The 23,245-nt window shown below is 39.4% G+C and overlaps 1 protein-coding gene across 1 annotated transcript in view; it reads left to right on the forward strand.

The window, feature by feature from the left end:
- The first annotated feature begins 986 nt into the window (after positions 1-986).
- Positions 987-23,245, forward strand: part of LOC105743184 (zinc finger protein 665-like) — a 33,660-nt gene continuing 11,401 nt past the window's right edge. Inside the window, 4 exon segments of the mRNA XM_023700569.1 lie at positions 987-1,262; positions 5,913-5,974; positions 19,258-19,384; positions 20,143-20,238. Coding sequence (XP_023556337.1) covers positions 5,942-5,974; positions 19,258-19,384; positions 20,143-20,238 — 256 coding nt within the window. The 5' untranslated portion in view covers positions 987-1,262; positions 5,913-5,941.

The following is a 23,245-nucleotide window of genomic DNA, read 5'->3' on the forward strand; positions in this document are numbered from 1 at the left end:
GCTCAGCCCACCAGGGGGCGGGGCTGGCTGGCGTGTGGTGCTGGGGGATTGAACCGCGGTCCCTGTGCTTTGCTAAGCTTGTTCTAAGTAGGTGCGTTAGACCACTGAGCCATCTCACCAGCCCCTATACTAAATTTTTTGAGACATCATGAGGTTAATAGACGTTATCTTTGGCCTCTACACTTACAAGAGGTGCTCATAGTTGTGGCTGTCAACTTCCAGACATTTATCAGTATGGCAAACTGCTGATGTGTGTATACTTATTAATAATTTTATATTGATCACATATAATATTTAGAGTGTATTACACTGTTATTACAAAAATTTCACCTCTTAATATTTTATTTTATTTTTATTTATTTATTTATTTATTTTTGCAGAACCAGGGATTGAACTCAGGCCCTTGTGCTTGCCAGGCAAGCACTTATTCTACTGAGCCATCTCCCCAGCCCCCAACTCTTAATATTTTAAATATAAATTTAAAATTACATTGGTGTTTCACATTTTATTTTTATTGGATGTCACTGCCTTAGGAGGTGGACTGTTATTTCAAAGTTCAAGCTGCCTCCTCAACAGATCAGATATCAGAGAAGCTAACTGAACTTAAAAATAATTGTCATTATATTCTTTACATTTTTTTTTTTTTTTTTTTTGCGGAACCAGGGATTGAACTCAGATCCTTGCATTTGCCAGTCAAGCGCTTATCCTACTGAGCCATTTTCCCGGCCCCTATATTCTTAATATAATCAGGAATGAATAATATATTAATATAGCCAACAATACCCACATACATAATCTATTAACTGATACACACAAAGTTAAATGCAAAGATATTCCTGGTGAATGAAGTTCCGCACCTGCAGGAGGTTCTGCCTTAAAACTGGGACAGCCAAAGACCCTGGGTTCAACCTTCAGCACCAGAAAATAAATAAATAAAGCTATAACCCCAAACCTGGCATCCTGGCTTCAATTGGCCTGGGGTTGGTGTAGCCTGCTGTTGCCCAGGCATTGAGGGGGTGGGGCCAGAAGGCTGTCCAATCAGAGACACTTAGGCGAGGCCTGCCCAATCAGGCACACAGCCAGAGGCTTTTACCGTGTCACGGGCCTTTGTGTGGAGCCCGCCAATCTTGCGGTCCGTGTACTGGCGTCTTCTGCTCTGCTCCGTTGTCCTGCGTGTCCTAAGTCCCTTCAGCCGCCTTTCTCGTCCTGCTACTTGAAGGGGTGCAAGAGCCACAGGGAGGACGCCGGAGACCCCGGAAATGGTGAGTGTGCGGCCCAGAGTCCCGGGACTGGGAGGGCGGCTGCTTGGAGCCAAGGGAACCGGCCGTGCGGGATCGGGCCTCTCCGAGGTCCACTCCGGAGTCTGCAGGTCCCAGTCTGCTCTGGACAGCTCGGCCTCGGCGTGCTCGGCTGCGGGCGACACCTGCGGCCCTGCTCCCTCCTGCCTGGTGACTTCTCTGGGCGGCTCGGCCTCGGTGTCCTAGGCTGCGGTCGACGCCGGGGCCCCTGTGCTCTCCTTGCACGGTGACCTTGCCCCTCGCGGGTTGCCTTTCTGTCTCCCTCCCCTCTCCTGGTTGCGTGGTGCAGACCGCAAAAATCCTCGAGAGAAGCCTGACACCGAGCTCCCTGACCAAATTCTTTTATTCTTTTTGTATTTTTATTTATTTATTTATTGCAGAACCGGGAATTGAACTCAGGCTCTTGCGCTTGCCAGGGAAGCGCTTATTCCATTGAGCCATCTCCCCGACCCCCCCGACCAAATTCTTAAAGGCCAAGTTTCTCTTTCCACAGCATTATCGATTGATAGTTTCTCAGGCTATGTTTCAAAACACAGTAGTTTCGTGTTTTTTTTTTTTTTCTCCAAGTATTGGGTGTTGCTTTTTAAAACATTTGTTTTCTGTTTGTGAACGTTTCGTACGAACGAAAAGTAGAAGGGGATCACTTGACCCCTTGTTTAAAAAATTTGTGTCTGTGTCTTTCCTTTTGTCCAAAAGAATGTCTTTCGGTTAAGCTTCCCCCTTGGAGACTTTACAGGTAACATATCAAAAGCCCTTCCATCTTTCTCGGGATCTGGCTTTCAGAACTGTCCCACTGCTGTGTCGCTGGCCTTTGGAGTGTCTAATTCGTCTTAGTCTCTAGGCCCCTCTAGCTAAAGAGCCTGAGGTGTGGGTGGAGCCCTGCAGGCCTGCTTGGTGCCCTCTTGGAAAAGGCTTTCCATACCTCACTGCTGTCGATAGTGCTACAGTGAACTGAGAGTGCAGCCATCTCTTCGCATTCACATTTCAATTCTTTTGAATACATCCCCTTATTGGAACCGGGGATTGAACTCAAGCCCTTGCGCTTGCCATGGAAGCGCTTATTCCACTGAGCCATCTCCCCGGCCCAGTTTTTTTATTTCTTTGAAAAATTTTTACACTATGGCCCAAAATGGCTATACTGTACTAACTTTAAATTCACATCCATAACGTGCTGGGTTCTGTTTTCCATACCTATGTCTTTGAAATACTTGGTGTCTTTCAGTTTTTTGATAATGGCCATTCTAACAGCTGTGCTCAGGCTGCAGAAGGTCTGCTATTTGCTGCACTGTATCCACCAGACAAACTAGTTAGAATCTAGATTGTTGAGGAGCCACTGGGAGAGTATGCTGGTTTGCTCATCCAGGAATAAATGGGAATCTGCACTTTTTAACCTTTTCTCCACTACTGCTGGGGACTGCAGTTCAAGAAAGAGCTTGCACATTCATTGCAAACCACTTACTTGTGATGCAGGGAGATATACACATGTCCATGACACTTGGCTTCCAGAGCTTGGGAGTTTAAGATGCATTCCCTCAAATGGAAGGTGTTACAAGTTGCAGCACTCAGTGCATGGACAGACTCTTTCCAGGAGGAGCTGATAGGAAATTGTCCCTGGATTGAGCTTCAGGAACAGGATTAGAAAGTGCTGAGCTCCCACTCAAGGGAAAGATTGTAGTTTGTTGACTCCATAAAACTGAACAAGACTAAATAGAAACTAAGCTGTCAGTGGTCAGTAATCCCTTCCAAAGAGAAACTGACTTGTTGAGTTTTAACCCCTTGTCTGCCCTGACCCAGAGTGTGAAGCATGTGGAAGTACCTGCATGAGTATAGTCAACAATAGATTTCTGTATGGCTTATGGTCATGCTCCCCATGCATTAGGTGAGCTGAGATCCAAATGACAGGGAGCTCTATAGAGTTAGGCTACTATGTATATCTCACTTCCCAGGGTGATTCTGGGTGTTGAAGATTCTTTCTCAGTTATATGGTGCATTGTCTCATGTAGGAGTCATGCCTAAGTGTGCCTTAGCTTTTCCTACTCGTGTGATGTTCTTGTTTTTTTCCCAGTTGCCTCTTGCTTCTTCTATGACATTCTCAGAGGGACTCACACATAAGGAGATGTTCCTTCAGTATGGCCATGGGTAGAGGGAGGGACAGTTCTTCCTATTATACTATTAGCTGCTTTTCAGGAGTGAGTACTAGGGTTTGAACCCAGGGCCTTGCATTTTGTGGATGCATATTCTGCCACTGAGCTATTTCCCTCAGACCCAACAGCTGTCTTTTGATTGTGTTTACTCTATTCACATTTAATGTCATTCTTGATATGATTGGTTATATACTGGCCTTTCTGTTGTTTTTAATAATGCAAATATTCCCTGCATCTGTATGGATTCATCTACAAATGGTGTTTTTATTGTGATCTCTTGATCTTTATTGTTGAAATATTACACTCACACATGATGGACAATGATAGCTGCCCCTATGGCTCGTGTAATTCAGATATTTCCTGGATAATTTCGTATATATTTACCAATCAGTTGCATTTTAGAATTTTTGGTTTTGCTCTCTTTCCTTAAAACATGTTGAAATTTTGCCAGGACTACATAGATTATATTTGATGAGGGGAAATGGTCATGTTTCTAATGATGAGTTTTATCTACACAGATGGCATGTATAGTCTAATCTTAGATTCTCTGTAAATCTGTTTCATAAATTTTATATAATTCTTTTGTAAAATATATATGTGTAATGGGAAGTTGTCACTGTATTGAGCTGGGGAAGCAGGAGTGGGAAGTACTGACCTTCCATTCCAGGGAGAGTTTGTTGTTTGTTGACTCCATTGACCTGATAAGGATTAGGTAGAATGACATCTATATGAAAGATATTTGGTATTTTTTTCTACTATTGGTTAAACTGGACATACAAGACCTAGAATAAGGTGACATATAAAAAATGCCTCATACATTATTTATCTGTTCTTGAGTGTGTGTCCTTTACTCCTAATTCCTGGGTTTCAGTACTTTGGATAGTGCTGCTGTATCCTCGTGTGTTACTATGTTATACATGTGCAAAAGTTCTGTAAATGTACGTGTGGGATATGGGAGTATCCTGGTTTTCCAGGGTAGGTAACAATTTATAACATCATGAGAGTTCAGTTGTTTCATGTATTTATTCCTTCCTATCTATATAATGTTATTACATACTTTAATTTCTAATGAGGCTGAGCTTTCTTAAGGACTATTGAACAGATGCCTCCTATATGAAGTGGCTGTTCAAGTTTCTTGCTTTTCTCCTGGGGTGTCTGTCTTTCCCACTCTCATAGAAAGTGTTTGGTCATATGTAAGGGAATTAGTTTTTCTGCTCTGCCAGTTTTCTTTGTACTCTTTACTGATTTTATTTTTGATGAGAACTTTTATTTCATATAGCCTAACATGAATATTATATTTTAAATATTGTGTTGTATGAATTTAAGAAAGAATTCCTATAACAATTTTAGAGTGTTTTATAATTTGCCTTTATATTTAGCTATTTTACCTTTGAAAGTGATTTATTAGGATGAATAAAGAAAGGATACAGTAGGATTTTTTTTTGCTAGACAGATAGCCCATTGCATAGAAGCTTTCGTTGGAAAATGTATCTTTTTCTGCAGTTGGAGTCATTTGTGTGTCTAAAACATGTGGTTCTAAATGGCAATGGAATACCCATCACTGACAAAACTAAACAAAAAAAGGCATACAAATGAAGGACCATTTTGTATCTGTATATACAAAATAGTTAGGATAGACATACAGCTACTTTCTCTTAATTCAATGAGAAGAAATATTTGTACTAATAGTGTTTGGACAGGATATCATGTCTGCATCTTGTACTATGAATAACCACTATGAAGACAACAATATGCAATGTATTAATTATTGAAACTGTCCCACTTACTGGATTTGAAACTGTCTCATTGCTATTTGTTTCTCAATAAAATTAATAAAAAATAATAAAACATGGTTCTTTTTAAGAATTTTATTTTTAGTTCTACACACCTCTATTTATTCATTTCATTGTGAATTCTACACTGATTACTATAGTTTAATAGCATACAACCATGTACCATATAATGACATTTTGGTCATTGATAGACTTCATATATAATGGTGGCATGGCATATAACCTAGTTGTGGAGCAGGCTATACCACTTAAGTTTGTGTAAGTAGACTGATGTTTGCACAGTGATGGAAGCACGTAACAGTGCTTTTCTCCAAGGTATCCCTTTTGGTGAGACATAACGAAATATATACATACATATGTTACAACTAGAAAGTATATACTTGATTATGAATTTTTCTTATCAAATTTATTAGAGCTTTTATTTAGTTAATGAATGTGTGTGTGTGTGTGGCCAGCTCAGCCCACCAGGGGGAGGGACTGGCTGGCATGTGGTGCTGGGGGATTGAACCGCAGTCCCTGTCCTTTGCTAAGCTTGTTCTAAGTAGGTGCTTTAGATCACTGAGCCATCTCACCAGCCCTTTTTCTTTTCTTTTCTTTTCTTTTCTTTTCTTTTCTTTTCTTTTCTTTTCTTTTCTTTCTTTCTTTCTTTCTTTCTTTCTTTTTTTTTTCTGTTAAAGAACTATCTTTTGTCAAGATGTGATGGGACATGTCTGTAATCCCTGCTACTGAGAAGGCTGAGGTAGGAGGATTGTGAGTTTGAGCCCAGCCTGGCAAGTAGCATGACTAACAATAAAAAATGGTGAAGAATGGAGCTTAATGTGAGACCCTAAGTTCAATTCCCAGTGCAGAATGGTGGTGTGATTTTTTTTATGTTTTGTGGTATGTTCATTTCAATAACTTTAAATGTTGTTTTACTTTGAATTTTTTCTTCTACTTTCCTTTTTTTTCTTTTCCATAATTTTATTGATAAACAAATAGAAAGGAGACAGTTTCAAATCAAATTGGTAGGACAGTTTCAATAATTAACACTTTGCATACATTCTTCCTAGTGGTTAATTGCTGTACTAGATGAGGACATGATATCCTATTCACAAACACCATTAGAACAAATCATTATTTGTTAAGAGAATGTAACCATATATCTATCCTAACCACTTTGAATACACAGATACAAAATGGACATACATCCGTATACCCTTTTTTTGTTGTTCCATTATTTGAATATTATAGGTGTGTAAACTCAGCAAAATATTCTAAAAGAATCCAGTAGCCCGTAATAGGGTTGTCAGAAATTGTTGACATGAGTCCCCTACAGCTCAACAGAACAGCATGGCTTTACTTCTTATACTTCATTTTTATACTTTTCTGCTGGATGGTTAAGACCAAGGTAAAGCAAGACCTATGCAACAAGAGTTGTAGCTTTTGGATCTGATAAGGTCAGTGAAATCCCCTCAGGATTTATCCTGAGATCCTGTACGTCAGATTGTAGAACCTTTGTCAGTGTGTCGCTATGTGGATGAGTCATGGTCTACTTTCCTTTTCTAAACTATTGATATTGATGCTATGCTAATGAATTTTTTGTCTCTTTACCTGTTTACGTGTGTTTCCTTTTTAACCACAGTTTTAGATGGCTCCTACATTTTTAACAACTTTGTTGAGATATAATAGTGTATACTGCATGTCAAGTATATTTTTTATGTTATGTACACACCCATGAAGCCAACACCTCATTCAACATAATTACCGTGTTAGATACCCTGAAGTGTTTCCCAGTGCCCTTTTATCCTCTCTTTTCTGCTCTTAATATTTTCAGTGAGTGCATCATGGTTTATTCATTGTAGGGAATTGGTATACACAAAACACATTTCAATATTTTGCTCTTTTGTAACATCTTTTATTTGATTAATTTTATTTTATTGAGAAAACATAAGATTAAACATGAAAATTTTATAGATGAATGAATTAGCAACTAAGTACTGTCTACATTAAGAAAGGAATCATCAGTGATGACCCAGAATCCTCCTTCCTGCTTTTTGTCATATCAGTATTCTCTCAATTCTTCCTAGTAGCAACTACAATTTTCCTATTTCAGCTACTCCTACTAATATTCTTGTAAATTGTTTTGGTGCGTTCTCTCTGCGTAGGAGTAGAAATGATGATTCATGGCATTTAATTAAATATATTCTACTGAAAAATGTTCCAAAGTGACTGCCAACTTAAACTGCGCCAACAGCAGAACTCTACCAACAGTTCCAATCCTTTGATATCTGTGTGATTCTTAGTCTAGTGTTTTGTTTTGTTTCGTTTTTTTGTGGGTGGTACTGGAGATTGAATTTAGGATCTTGTGCTTGCCAAATAGGTGCTTATGCCGCTGAGCTATATCCCTGGCCCCTGTTTTAGAAACTATACCATGTGTTAATGGAAAGAATACGGTTTGAAGCTTATGGATGGAATATTCTGTTGATACCTGTTGAGACCATTTGATCTATGGTTTAGCCCAGATATTTCTTTGTGCGTGTGTGCGTGTTTTCTTTCTTTCTTGGTCTAGATGATCTGTCATGTGACTTGAGTATTACAGTTACCCACTATTACTGTACTGGGGCTTGAGTCTCTCCCTTTCCTCCCTTTATGTCCAGTAGAATTTGAATGTTTTAAAAACTGTATGTATGGATGCTGGACCTACCTTTCCGGAACTGTCCTCACCTCAGGAATGCAAAGTTGCATAAGCGATATATATATATGGTGGTAACCTAGTGCAGCGGTTTCCACACTGGGCTTTAGAGCGCGAGGTTGCCAGTTCATGCCCCCTTCACGACTCTTCGGGGCCGGGGAGATGGCTCAGTGGAATAAGCGCTTCCCTGGCAAGTGCAAGGGCCTAAATTCAATCCCCAGTTCCGCAAACAAAACAAAACAAAACAAAACTGTATATGTTTTCTCTCCCCTTTTTTTTTTCTGTATTTAGGACAGGGTCTACAGGGCCTACAGGGTCTCACTATGTAGATCGAATTTGTAGTGATTCCCCTGTTTTCAGCCTTCTGAGTACTGGGATTATAGGTGCACATCACCACGCCCAGTCTCAATCACTGTCTCTGCACGCCCTGTGGGTGGGGCTGGCACGGCACTCCGGGATTCAACCCCAGCTCCTGTGCTCTGCCTGAGCAGGTGATTTATTCTGCTGAGCTATCAGGCTGGCCCTAAACTTGAGAAGGATTCTTTTTTTCTTTGGCTGACTCAGGCTACCTTACGGGCAGGTCTGGTGCAGCATGTGAAGCTGGGGTTTGAACCATGGTCCTGTGCACCTGACTGAGTTTGCCCAAGCAGGCACTTTAAATAACTGAGCTAACCCATAAGACCCCCTTAAACTGTATATGTTTTATATGTTTTCTTGATGAACTTTATCACAATGTAGTGATCATCTTTGTCCTGATTGTGTCAGTAAAGCTATTCCTAAAAGACAAATAAGCTATTCCTGTTTGCTCTTAGGCTCTGCTTGCTTAGAGTATCAGTTTCTATTCTTTCACTTTTAGTCTGCATAAGGTTTTATAGAAGGATTTTTTTTTTTTTTTCTCCAAATGCCTTCAGGGCAGATTTGGTTGGCTTGAGTTGTGGGGATCAAATCACAGCAAACTGAGGCTGACTGCTTTGTTGAAGCAGCCACTTAAAGAACTGAGCTAAGGGGCAGGCCCCCTACATAAGGTTTTACAGATGAGGTGATGGGTTTTTGAAGGTAGTGAATTTTGGGGTCTTTTTAAAAAAAAGTCCTGCCAGCCAATCTATCTTTTAATATAAGAGAATTTGTTGTGGGTTCATAATTAATATAGGAATCCAAGTATCCCATTAAGATTTGAAGGCCTTTTATTAACTGAGCTCAGCAACCATCAACAGAGACCCCTGTTTCAGAGTCCAACTGAGCAGCCGTGAGCAGAGGACATGAGAGGTATATAAAGTGAAAAACCGCAAATGAAAATATGTAGCACTCATCCTGCTTGTCAAACAGATTTCTTTTCTTTTTTCTTTTTTTGCTATATATCTGGCTTTTTCTTCCTATACATCTGGCTTTTTCTTTCTGTTATTGCTTAAGGTCAGTGCTTTCTCAGGGTGCATTTCTTCCTTGTGGTTACTTGTTTTGCACATAGACCTGTTTTTGCAACTTTGGGGTGAGCTAAAATTTATCATGGAGTCTAGGTTTAGGCCATCATGGTCTTATTTTTTTTTTTTATTTTTTATTTTTTTGGTGGAACCGGAGATTGAACTCAGGTCCTTGCGCTTGCCAGGGAAGCACTTATTCCACTGAGCCATCTCCCCGGCCCCATGGTCTTATTTTTGTTTATAATGTTTTAAATGATCTATTTAAACATGCTTATTTCTCCTGTATTTATCTTCAGAATTTTGATGGTTTACTGATTTAATCACTTTTTTTTTCCTAGTTCTTATTTACGTAGGTACTCTTCTAATGAGGTTCACTCTTTCTCATGTTCCTGTTTTGTGTTTATCTTACTTCCTGTTCTATATGTAGGATTTCTTAGTAACTTATGCAATGCTGATTTAGTGCACTGATTCCTGTAGTTTATGCTTATCTTGGAATGTTTTGATTATCCTTTAATTCTGAAGGATGATTTTGGATGTAATAAACTAGGTTGACATTTCTTTTCTTTTCTGCGGGGGAGGGGGAGTAAACTCAGGCCCTTGCGCTTGCCAGGGTAGTGCTTATTTCATCGAGCCATCTCCCCGACCCCGACATTTATTTTCTTTCGTGACATGAAATATAGCGTTGCCTGCCTTCTTAGCCTTTACAGTTTCTACTTCGAAATCGGATATTCTGATGAGTTTGTGTTTTTAAGAGACTTCATGTTTTTCTCTTATATTTTCTCTTTTTTGTTCTGTGCTTCTGGCAGTGTAATTGTAACCTGTCATAGAGAGGCTCTTTTCTATCATGTCTATTTGGGTTTCTAAGTATTTCATGTATCTAGAGATGTGTATTTTGCCAGTGTTTAGGAAATATTCTGCTATTATACCACTGAATAAGTTTTCTGTGCTTTTAGTTTGTCATCCTTATATATTCTAATTCTATGTATACTTGGTCTTTTAATGGTATCCTATAGATTTTTTTATTTGTTTGTTCTTTTTGTGTTTTGACATACGTCTTGCTATGTAGCCCAGGCTCGCCTTGAACTTGCAGGGGTTTTCCTGTGCCAGCCTTTTGAGTGCTGGGATTACAGGCAAGTATCACTATACCGGGCTTGTAGATCTTGAATATTGTGTTCGTGTTCGTGTTCATGTTCAGGCACCCTCTCTCCCTCTCTCCCTCTCTCCTGTATTATTATCCGAGCATGATTGTTTTTCCACCTGATCTTGAAGCCTTGATATTTCTCCTTCTTTATATAGTCTGTTGTTAAGGTTTTCAGAAATGCCCTCTATTTGATTTACTGAGTTTTTCATTTCTAAGATGTCTTTTTGGTTGTTCCTCAGACTCTATCTCTTCATTGAATTTCTCTTTTATATCTTGCATTGTATTCCTAGTTCATTTAGCTATTTATTTGTATCTTCTTTGAATTCATTGTCATTTTAATCATTCTTTTGAGTTCTTCATTATTTCATCCAGTTTGAAATCAATGTGTTACGATCTTTTTTTTTTTTTTTTTTTTTTTTTTTGGTGGAACCGGGGATTGAACTCAGATCCTTGCATTTGCCAGTCAAGCGCCTATCCTACTGAGCCATCTCCCGGCCCATATGTCACGATCTTTTAACAGTATATTTTTTAAAATTTTATTTATTTGTGTGTGTGTGTGGCTAGCCCAGCCCACCAGGGTTGGGGCTGGCTGGCATGTGGTGCTGGGGGATTGAACCGCGGTCCCTGTGCTTTGCTAAGCTTGTTCTAAGTAGGTGCTTTAGACCACTGAGCCATCTCACCAGCACATTGTGTTATGATCTTTTGTAGGATTCATGTTTTTTTTTTGTTTTGTTTTGTATTTCTATGTTCAGATTTGTGCTTCTGTTGAGATGGATAGCATCTCCCCTTTTACTGTGAGCGTTCATGGTAAAGAGTTTGCTGTTAAGAATGTGCTATAGGATATTCTGACGCATAACATTGAGTTCATTTATAGTTGGAGCTTTTACTGTAATTGCCCTATGGTTTCTTTGGCTGTGATTCATGGCTTTTGACACTGTTTATTGTGCTCAGGACCTGCTTTCTTTGTGGATTTTGTATGAGTGGAGTCTCTCTCGTAGTTTCAGCAGATGTGATATGATATAGACAGAAAATATGACATGCTCCCTCTGTGGTTACTCCTGGGCCTGTCAGCAACATGCAGTGTGCTAGTGCATGGCGCAGACTATGTTGAGGTAAGTCTCTTGTAGTCGTAGTTCCTACAACCTTTGTGCTATTTCTAGTGTTTTATGGATGTCAGTGTTGAGAGTCTAGTCTTCTGGTTTCTCTTGCTGTTTCTTCTTGGAGGTAGCTAGGAGCTTTCATTTCCTCTAAGTTGAAGGTTAAGGTAGGGCTAAGTCTCAGATCGGTCAAGGTGCCATTTCTCATAGTTGGGGTGTGAATGTAGCTGAGCAGCAGCAGATCATCTACCCAGCATGCTAGCAGTGTTGGGCTTGACACTGTAGAAAGAGGAAGGCAAACAAAACAAAGGCTTTTATGGCTTGTATTTAGATGTCCCCTGCAAAGCCTCCCGTACTCATAGGACTTTCTAGAGGTGACTGAATTAAGGTGTATGAGACTGGATTAAGGGTGTGTGATATCTAGATTGGTACCTAATTGGATTGGCATAGTTCTGAGTGTGGCAGAATGGATTTACTGAAGAGGGAACCTCTACCCGGGTATGAGTGTCACCACCCAAAATCCTTGTAGCTTACATGAGATATAAGGGAAAGAGAGCAGTTTGCTTCTGCTTCTTGCCTGCACATCATGAACAGTTTCTCCTCTATGATGCTCCTCTGCCATACTTCCCTGTCTTGGAGTTGTATGGACTGAAATTTCTACAAGGTAAGAGCTAAAGTCATCCTTTCCTCCTGTAACTCTTGGGTGTTGGGTATTTTGTCCCAGCAATAAGAAAAGTAAATAAGACAAAAGCAGAACACATAAAGAAAGTTGTGGAAAACTACTACAGTCTCCAAAGCACCAAAAGCAGTACAGGACAAACTAAAATTTTTCTTTTTCTTTCTTTCTTTCTTTCTTTTTTTTTTTTTGTGGAACTGGGGATTGAACTCAGGCCCTTGTGCTTTCCAGGGAAGAGCTTATTCCACTGAGCTATCTACCTGGCCCCAAACTAAAAAGTTTTCAAAAAATTAAAAAATTAGAGGGATGTACAATTTAAAATCAAAAAGAGAAGAAAAGAAGGGAATAAGAGAAAGAAATAATCTAATAAGTGAAATAAAAAATAAAAAATGAATATTAAAAAAGACAAAAATGTATATTTAAAAGCAAAACAGCAATATCAAAAGTCTCTGAGGAATCTCCATACTAATTTCCATAGTGGTTGTACTAGTTTATATTTACACCAACAGTGCAAACCCCACCACACACATTTGTTATTATTTGAGTTCCTGATGATGGCCATTCTTGCCAGGGTAAGATGGAATCTTACATCTTAGTTTGCATTTCGCTAATGACCAGTGATGTTGAGCATTTCTTAATGATTTATTGGCCATTTATACTTCTGAGAAATCTATTCCTTTCATGCCCCCACTTTTTTTTTTCCTGTATTTTAGGAAAGGGTCTATAGGATGTTCAGGGTTTCACTACTAGATCGAATTCATAGTGATCCACCTTTTTACAGCCTCCCAAGATCTGGGATTACAGGTGCATGCCACCACGCCCAGTTTCAGTTGCCATCTCAGTGCTGGGTGCCAGTACCAGGTACCGCAGGCCTGGGGATTGAACCACTGAGCTATTTGGTGGGCCCCTATTTTCCCACTGTTTGACTGGGCCTTTTGTTGGGAGGCAGTCTAATTATTTTTAGTTCTTTGTATATTAGTCTTCTGAAGTATAGCTGACAAACTTTTTTTTAATCATAGATTCTCCAATATAGATTGTCATTTTTACTCAGTGTAGGGAAGAACGAAATCTAAGATGGACTACTATAGTTCAGGCTGCAAAAGGGAAAGGAGGTTCTGGGGAACAGTAACTCCAGTCAGCAGACTTCGGCACAGGTGCGCCTCTCCATGTCAGTGTAAAATAAATTATATATCCACTCACCCCATATAAAGTCTGATATTGGCAAGTAGCCACTATTGTATATACTTCTATAAGTCTAGGCTGTTACAGAGTGGCTCAGTGGTGAGTGAGGACTGCTGTGATAGTGTGTGCAGTGTCTGGGAGCAGCTGGGCATAGCTGTTCTAAGCTGCTAAAGAGATGAACTGTGGCTACGCTGCTGATCAACCGAATAAAAGCATGTCAGATGTTCTCACAGCTCTGCACCTCTTCTTTGGGCTGCCTGAATTTCAAGTGAACCTCCTGAAATGGTGACAGGACACTGTTAGTTGTTTTTGCTGTGCAGTAGTTTTTTAATTTGATATGATCCCATTTATTGATCCTTGGTGCCATTTTCTGTAAAACTGGGGTTCTGTTGAGAAAACCTTTGCCTATTTCAAGAGTTTTACCTATTTTGTCTTCCAATAGGTTGTGTTTTTATTTTAATATTTATTTCTTTGACCCATTTTTATTTTATTTTAGTTTATGGTGAGAAATAATGTATCTAGATTCAATGTTGTGCATGTGGGTAGCCAAATTTTCCCAAAACCACTTATAAAGATGCTAAGTGAAATTAGAAATTCCGTTTGACCTGGGTATTCCCCTTGTAGGTATCTTCCCCAAGGGATTAAATATGTCTTCTTATAGCAATACCCAGTACCCCATTTTTAGAGCCGCACAATTCATAATAGCTAAATTTTGGAAATGGCATATATGTCCATCATATCCAAGGATGGATAAAGAAAATACTGTTGTTTACAGAAAATGGAATAATACTGTGCCATCGAGAAAAATGATTTGTAGGAAAATGGATGCACTTGGGACCCTAATATTAAGTGAAACACAAGACATGCAAGCTTAAGTATCACATGGTTTCTCAGGAGCAACCCCAAGCATAAGCAAAGGACAAAATAAAAGATATATAGTAGCAATTAGGGAGATCTTTCTCAAAGGGGAAGGAGATAAAGAGATGGAGGGAGGTGAGAAAGATAGGAGAGAAGGGGATGAAAAAGAAAGATGTGTTATGTATATGTACTAATTTTCCTCCAAGGAGTGTATGTAATACAAACATGTACTAATAAAGTCTTCCTAAAAACTAAAACTATCCTCTTCCAAGATTGTTGAGCTCCAGGCAAGAGTGGATGTTCACAACCCACACAGATCAGAGCTTCTGTTTCTTTTTAGGCTGTGTGCTGCAAAAGGCTAGAGGTTGCTTGTCTCCTTCTTTTGTTTCTGTTATTCACCCAGCAACTATTGGGAGTGGTCTGTGACCAGAGCCAGCTGAAGTATCTCAGCTGCCCTGGGTGCCAGTATGAGGTAAGGAGGAAGTCAGGGTTTCTCCTGCAGGCTTGCTTTGTGCCACCGTCAGGGCAGAGCTGATGATGGTCACTGCAGGGCAGAGTCCTTGGAGCCTTTTATGCTGCTCACTTGGAGAATGTGGAAAGTCTATAGAATTGCACTGATTGCGTTAGCTCCCAGGTCATGTCATACACAAGTTCTGTTCCCCTGAAACCCTGCAGCTAGCTTCCTGAACTATTGTTCCTAAAGAAGTAACCTCTGTTTCCTCAAGAGGTCACAGACTTGCTTGTCCTGAGGCAGTGCATTAATATTGCTACAAGGCTCCCGAAGACAGGACGATGCAGTAGCTTTTGCTTCCAAAGGAATGAGCTCGCTCAGATCTCAAAATGACTCCACAGTGTAGTGTGTGAGCATCCACAGATGGTTCAGCGAGCTTCTCCAGAGTGTGCTTGCTCTGCAGACCCAGGTCAGCTGTCTGCTCAGACTGCCGTTTTGCTTCCTCCTGAAGCTGTGGTAGTGTGCCCACTTAAATTCTCCCTTCAGCTCTGCACGTGCCCTCCTTCCTCACGGTAGCTGCTGAGGCATTCTGTCTTATGCTTTGTGCTATCATGTAAGCGCTCTCTGGGTTTCCCCAGGGTTGAATACAGCATTTTCACAGGCACCCACCCGGATAAAGCGGCTCTCTCCAGGTGTTTTGATTTGATCTCATAAAGAAGTGGGTAAGTGTTGGGCTCCTGTAAAATGCAATGTTTGTCTCTCTTTAACATGTTTTTGTAATGGGTTAACTCACATTTTAGGCTATAAATGTAAATCCTGTGTTTCCTGTTGTGTAAAAACGTATACTTACCACTGTTCTAAGTTGTTTAGTAACTAGTGGCTGTTTCTTGCTGTTTGCTAGATAAAATTACTGTAACCCTCACCAATTCTTGTCAGCAAAGTTAGCTTACAGAGATGACTTAAAGGAAACTAAATGGGCTTTAACTTCTTGTAACCTCGGGCCATGCAAGGCTGCCTGCAGGTACTCAGGTGCAAATTAACCAGAAACTGAAACAAAAGCCCCGGTAATGTAGTTTGAGTAGTGGTCCCAATCACTCTGACAGCATTATTTTGTGTCAGACAATGAATTTGTTTACCAAACTGAGTGTGATCAGACAATAAATTTGCTTATCAAACTCAATGTGGTGCCAGGGTTTAAAACCCCTTCCTGCTTCCTGGGCTGCCGTCTTTCGGTCCTCCTGCGTGAGAGCAGACCGGGGACCCTGAGCTCAGTAATAAACGGCTTTCCAAATTCCACCCTGGCTGATCTGGTTCCTATTCGGAGTGACCCATAGCATTTTCATTGCTTCTCTAATTTAAGAAAAGCATCCTTTTAATATATACTCTATTTTGGCCCTTATATTCATTTTTATATGAACTCTAGGTTTGGATAAAGTAGGGATAAAAACAGGCTTTACTGCTTGTGTGTTATGAAATATTACCTTTAAAGAGGGTAAGTACTGCTTTCATAGGTTATTTTGGGATTGATGCATCAGAATATTGTTATGACTTGTGTCTAGATGTCCTTCCAAAGCCTAGTGTAGTCATAGATGGGACTTTTTCAGAGGTGGCTGGATCTAAAGTATATAACACTGATTCATGGTGCAATGTTAGGATCAAGGGCACTAGGATTAAGGTGAGTGCTACCCACCCTAAGCATGGGTAGACTGGATAAGAAACAAGGGATAGACAGAGCTGTGGTGATTTCTTGCTTGTTTTTCTACCCTCTGCCCACTGTGAGCTGTTTCTCCTATGCATTGTCTGTCTGCCATGCCACCCTGCCTTGGAGCCAGCCAATTATGGGCTGAAGTGTCTGAAAACTATGAATTATGGTAATTTAAAAAATCTTTATTTATTTGGTACAGAGTCTTGCTAGCTCAGACTCAGTGATTCTCCTGTCTCAGACTGTTAGAGTGGCTTGTAGTTTATTATAAATGATCAGAAATGTTTGTTGTTGCTATAATCGCCTGATCTTTTGTTCTTTGAGACAGGGTATGATTATGCAGTTCGGGCTGGCCTCAAACTTGTGGCAATCCTCTTTTCTCAGCTTCTTGTGTGCTGGAATTATTGCAGGCAGCCGAGTTAGATAGAAATATTATAGGCAGTCAGACAGGGCCAGGCCCTCGAAGGAGACAGCACAGAAGATGAGATGCCTTACAACTGTTGGAGGGGCGGATGCTCCTGCTGTGAACCAGACCTAAAGACCTAAAGACCTAAAGGCCTAACAAATGCTAAACAAGTAGCACCTGGGATTGATATTCTAAATAGGTATCAATCACCTGGAAAGACCCAAGTGAGTCACTAGCCCAACCCCCAACAGGAGAAGACCCCGTCCCTTATGTAATCCCATTGGTTGACCATAGTTTTGTCCCACCTCCTGCCCACCTGAGCGAGTTCCCATTCTCTCTTCCTTAGCCTCACATGGTTTTACACTATAAAAGTCCCTGGAAGAGACAGCTTCCCCGGGGGAACTACCTGCTCGGGGGGCCCCCCTCCTGTCCCTCTCTTGGACAGGAGCTTTCTTTCTCTCAATAAATATATTCTGCTCATAACCTCCATTTGTTCCTAAAATTCATTCTTTGGTTTTAGAGAACACGAACTCATACAGGTTAGGTCGGGAGATTGTTTTTCTCTATGTCGTTTGGAGTTTCCTTGTATGGTTTGGAGGTCACCCACCCGAGACCAGTTTTTCTCCCTGTATCAGAATTACAGGAATGTGCCACCTGCCCAGCTGCCTAATGATTCTTTAAGACTGTCTGTTGGACTTTTGGTAGGTGAGTTTGTGTTTGAGAAACCCAGGCCCCAATCTAGAACTAGTTAGAATATGAGTTTTGATAAGATCTCAAAGTCATGGTTGTACCCATTACAATTTTAGAAGTACCCTTGTAACTCATCATGGCTTTATCATCTGATTAAAATATAGCTCAGTGGCACAGCACCTGCCTGGCAAGCTCAAGATCCTAATTTTTATTTGTAGTACCCCCCTCAAGATAATATGGTACTTAAAGTATATATTTCTGTGTTGATACTGTAATTTTGTACTTCATATTACATAAAAGTATAGTATTGTCACATCTTCAATGAGGTTGGATTATATCTTCCCTGGAGTTCATAAACTTTATACAAATAAAAAATTAGACATATAAGTTTAGAAGGAATAAGCTACCTTATTGGAAAGAGGAGAGAAATGAGGAGTGAGAGAGCTTGAGGGTTTTTGTTCTTAGCCTCTTTTACATGACAAGACAGGGACTCCTGGCATTGTTATAGCTTGATTGGTTGTTCTGCTGCTGTCTCTTTCCATTGTCTATGTATGAATGTGGAGTAAGCTTTATATATATATATATATATATTTTTTTTTTTTTTACATTTTTAAATTATGCTCCAAAATTAGTGCCAGGGAAGTTTGCCTTAAATATTCTTTCTGTGAGAACCTCTTATAAAAGAATCTTGAAAATAAAGCTTTCAGATACTTTAAAGAAAAAGGGTACAAATGTGCTTATATAGCCTGCAAATAGTTACGTGTAAACTAGAAGAAAACTTATTTTATTTTTGGTCTTCTTTGTTTTGTCAAGGTGTTATCTCTGATATTTATAGCAGAGCCTCACCTTCAAGACTTGAGTTAGCAGGGCTGGCCAAATAGCTCAGTGCAAGCAGGCACAGGGGCCACGGGTTTAATCCCCAGGCCTGCCATGCTGGCTGTGCCACCAAGGTGTGCTGAGACAACAGTTGAGACTGGGCGTGGTGGTGCAGGCCTGTAATCCCAGCTCTTGGGAGGCTGCAAACAGGCGGATCACTATGAGCCCAATCTAGTAGTGAGACCCTGAACACCCTTTAGACCCTTCCCTAAAAATACCAAACCAAACAAATTAAAAAAAAAAAAATACTGAGTTAGCAATTGGTTAAGGGATACATGTACCTTTTAATACATTAAAATGGTGAGCTATATATGAGTGTCCAGGTGTGAACATATATTTTACATACTGAGTTTTGTATAGTACAGCACCTTCCCCAGTTGGCCTCCTTTGTACTTAGCTAGATGTGGAGAGCAGTGAATGGGGACTCTGGTGCCCAAGCAGTATCAGTTCTCCCTGCTGCTTTTAATTGCTCCCTGTAGCTCCAGGCAGGATTTACCATAAACTTCACTAAGGCCCTTATGTTTTCCTTTCTGTCCCCCAGCTTTCCTTATAGTATTTGCATTGATTTTTGTGGATCTCATATTACTTTCTTTCCTTAGATTATAAATTAGTGAACATCACTGTGTTCACTATGTCAGGACTATAATAATTCTTCCAAGCTCTCTCATTCATCTTGGGCCACATTAAGAACTCTTGGGGCTGGGGCGATGGCTCAGTGGAAGAAACGCTTCCCTGGCAAGTGCAAGGGCCTGAATTCAATCCCCGGTTCTGGAAAAAAAAACAAAAAACAAAAAAAACCTCTTGTTAGTGTCCAGGTGGTCAGTGTGCTGTTTATTTGTTTGTTTATTTTTCAGGAACTGTTGACGTTCAGAGATGTGGCCATTGATTTCTCTCCAGAGGAGTGGGAATGCCTGGACCCTGCTCAATGGAATTTATACAGAGATGTGATGTTAGAGAACTACAGAAATCTGGTCTTCTTGGGTGAGGATAATGCGTAGAAAACCACTGGTACACTAACAACATTAATTTACTTTACAGAGCATCTCTTAGGTGCTTTTAGTTTGCGTGAATCACTTTTAGATTCTTGCTTTCAAGGAAAAAAATTGGAGGTTGTTGGCATACATTGGAAAATGTTTGTATTTCTTCTTGTTTTAAGTTTCTCTTGTGATAATTTATAACCTTCATTTAACAACTAGAGATAATTATAGAAATTCAGTGGTATGAAATATTGTGGCATATATCTTATAGTCCATTGAAAGATGTTTTTTAAATTATTTATTTATTTGATATAGGGTCTCACTATGCAGCTCAGACTTGTAGTGATCATGTTTCAGCTTTCCCAGTGCTGGGATTACAGGCATGTAATCCATGACCCCTCCTCCTCACACATTTACAGTGATAGGTAAAGTCCTCCCATGCCTGGTTTCAGTGGCTGGTACACCATTCCCGGGGTTCTGGGGCCAGCATCACATGTGGTCCCTGGGACAGAACCTGGATCCTTGTGCTTGCCAGGCAGGCACTTAGATTGCTGAGCTCTCTCCCCAGCCCCTATAGTCCAGTTTTTAATCTTTTATTTGATAGTAGTTGGAAGTAAGCTCATATTATGCAAATTGATGAGTGCCAAGAAACAAAATTTAGAAAAGCTCTTTCCAGAATCTTTTGATACCTGTCTTGTACTAAGTGAAGTATAGGTTAGAAATGTCTCAAGCAAGCATTATGTTATATTTTTCAACAAATAGGTCTTGCTGTATCTAAGCCATGTCTGGTCACCTTTCTGGAACAGTGGAAGGAGTTTTGGAATGTGGAGAGAGAAGAGGTAGTAGCTGTTTATCCAGGTAAGTAGAAACAGAAGATGCAGGTAAAATGTGCAAATGTTAAAGAGGAAGCCAGATTTTAAAGTGTCAGCTGAAGACTGGGCATGGTTATGAATATCTGTAATCCCAGGAGTCAGAAGTCTGAGTTAGGAAGATTGTGAGTTTGAAGATTAGGCCTGTCTCAGAAAATGAAAGATGGATATATGGGTTGAGAAACTCTTTCCAATGGAAATGACTTTTTAGAAGCCTAGTTTTATTTCTTTTTCTACCCCAGGACATTTGTTGCCCTATGTTTATCATGCTTTAAAAATCTGTAAGGCCCCTCCTCCTCGCACATTTACAGTGATAGGTAAAGTCCTCCCATTTACCTTTGAGAATCTGCATGATGGCTACTTTTTCATTGTTGTACTTGTAAAGACCTCTGTGCTAAGACACATAAAGAAGTTTCTCTGACATTATCTAAAGGGCTTATACATTAAAATTGTTTCATCAGATCTGTGTATGAATGGTTATAGCGAATGCTTATGTGAATGGTCATAATTTCACGTTCTGTGAAATTTTTCTGCTGTACACTGAATGTTAAAGGTACACAATGCCTTTACATCATGGATATTACACAGTCACAGCTGAAAATTGTAGTTATCGAGAAAGACTATAAAAGCAGTACATATTTATTCAGGATCTTTTGGATTAAAGTTATTTTCTTGTTTTACAATTCATATTTGTTTTATTTTTTAAGGTAGGTCCAGTCACATCAGTTAATATTTTTAGTCTTTTATGTATACGTAGAATGGATATTAGCTTTCAGTACTGTATACTTTTTGAAACTCAAATATGTATGAGCCATATGTCTATTGCCGGCAAAACTGTATATGTTTTTATTTACATGCAGAAATATTGCCACTGTTTTGTTCATGACTTGTGTAATTTCTGTGTTGATTTGTGTTAAGTAGTTTTTCATTGTACCTGAGTATTCATGGAAATTATTCATGAATTAATTTCCTTTTCTAAGAAGGACACCTAGGATTTAAAGGTAGCTTTTTAACATTTTTATACTTAACTGTTTTAAAAAGAATTTTAATTGTAATCAAACCCTATAAAATAAAATATACTCTCGAATATTTTTATTTTTTATTTATTTATTTTATTTATTTTTTTTTCTTGAATATTTTTAAGTGTTCTATTCACAGTTGTCGACTCTATTCAAGTTGTCATGGGACATACTATTATAAAGCTTTCATTTTGTAAAACTAAAATTCAATATCCATCAAAAATAAATGCTCTTGGGCTTGTGAGATGGCTCAGTGGTCTGAAGCACCTACTTGGAACAAGCTTAGCAAAGCACAGGGACCGCAGTTCAATCCCCCAGCACCACAGGCCAGCCAGCCCCGCCCCCTGTTGGGCTGAGCTGGCCACACACACACACACACACACACGCACAAATAAATAAATAAATTTTTTTTAATGCTCTTTTCTATCTTTTCCCAATCACAAACACCATTCTGCTTTCCGTTCTATAAGTTTCACTGCTTTAGATGTATAGGTAGAGTCACATAGTAACTATTTGTGGGTGACTTATTTCACTTAAAATAATGTCCTCAAGATTGATCATTATTCTAGATGTTAAAATATTTCCTTTTTAATAGTTGAGTAATATTCTAGTTGTATATGCTAAATTGCCTTCATCCATTGATGGAAAGGAACATTTAAGTCTGAAGTAAGAGGATTGCAAGTTTGGGTCTAGCCTCAAGAGCTCAGCAACTTAACATCACGCTTTCCCAAAATTAAGGCAGACGAGGGGAGTACTAAGGATGTAGCTCAGTGAGAAGGCTCTGAGTTTAATCCTTAGTACTCCTCCAAATAGTTGTTACATATTCACTGATTTTGTGATTTCTCTTCCATTGTTTATTTCTACTTTTATTATGGTTAGAAAAGAACTTAATATTTTATGATCTATTAAGATTTGTTTTGTGCCGCATCAGTTGGTTTGTCCAGTATATAATGAGCTGTTAAGAGGATTGTATATGTATGTCTAGTTGGTTTATGCTTTTCGTAGTCCTCTGTTTGCTGTTACTATTCTGTCAAGCTTTATTTTCCTTTATTGTACCTGAAGAGTTGAGCCTCCTATTGTGTCACTTCCTGTTTCTTTAGTTGTGTCACTGTTTGCTTCCTATATTTGAGACATGCTATGAAATATATATGTGTGTGTGTGTGTGTGTGCATATCTTTATCTCTCTCTCTCTCTATATATATATATATATATATATAGTTAAAATACACTATAGAATCATCCTTTTATCATTAATTTTCATCTCATTAAAGTTTTGGACTTAAAAGATATTTCATATCACTGTTATTTTTTTTTTAACATTTATTTATTGTGTGTGTGTGTGTGTGTGTGTGTGTGTGGCCAGCTCAGCCCACCAGGGGGCGAGGCTGGCTGGCATGTGGTGCCGGGGGATTGAACCGCGGTCCCTGTGCTTTGCCAAGCTTGTTCCAAGTAGGTGCTTTAGACCACTGAGCCATCTCTCCAGCCCCATATCACTGTTATTCTATTTTGTATAATTATGATGAACCCTGCGTTTTGCATGTAATATTTCCAACATTTCTCTTTTAGCCTGTTTATTTTTACATGTACAAAGTCTAAAGACAGCATATATACTGGGCCTTTGAACTCAGTTTGTTTGCAAGGGCTGGTTGTAATCAAGTTTGTTGTAAGGCAAGATTATATTTTTCCCATAAGAAATAAAGGAAATACCCATAATGCATTCTGAAGTTCCCAAAGCATACTTAACTAACTTTTAATAATAAAAAGTGTTGTCTAATACATGTAATTTACCAGAAACACCAATAAAATTCCTAATGTTACAAGCAAAAGGAAAGCAGGATCTCGAGGACTAATCAGAGAAAGGTAAAGGAGAAGAGCTAGGAAACATGACAATGTCAAGTGATACAGTTATATGTAGAAGATGGGCAAGGCAATGATCCTAAGAATCTCCAGAAGATTTTTGAATCTAGCAGTTAATTG

The sequence above is a fragment of the Octodon degus genome, unplaced genomic scaffold (genome assembly GCF_000260255.1).
Source record: "Octodon degus isolate 3935 unplaced genomic scaffold, OctDeg1.0 scaffold00006, whole genome shotgun sequence".
Classification (NCBI taxonomy): Eukaryota; Metazoa; Chordata; class Mammalia; order Rodentia; family Octodontidae; genus Octodon; species Octodon degus.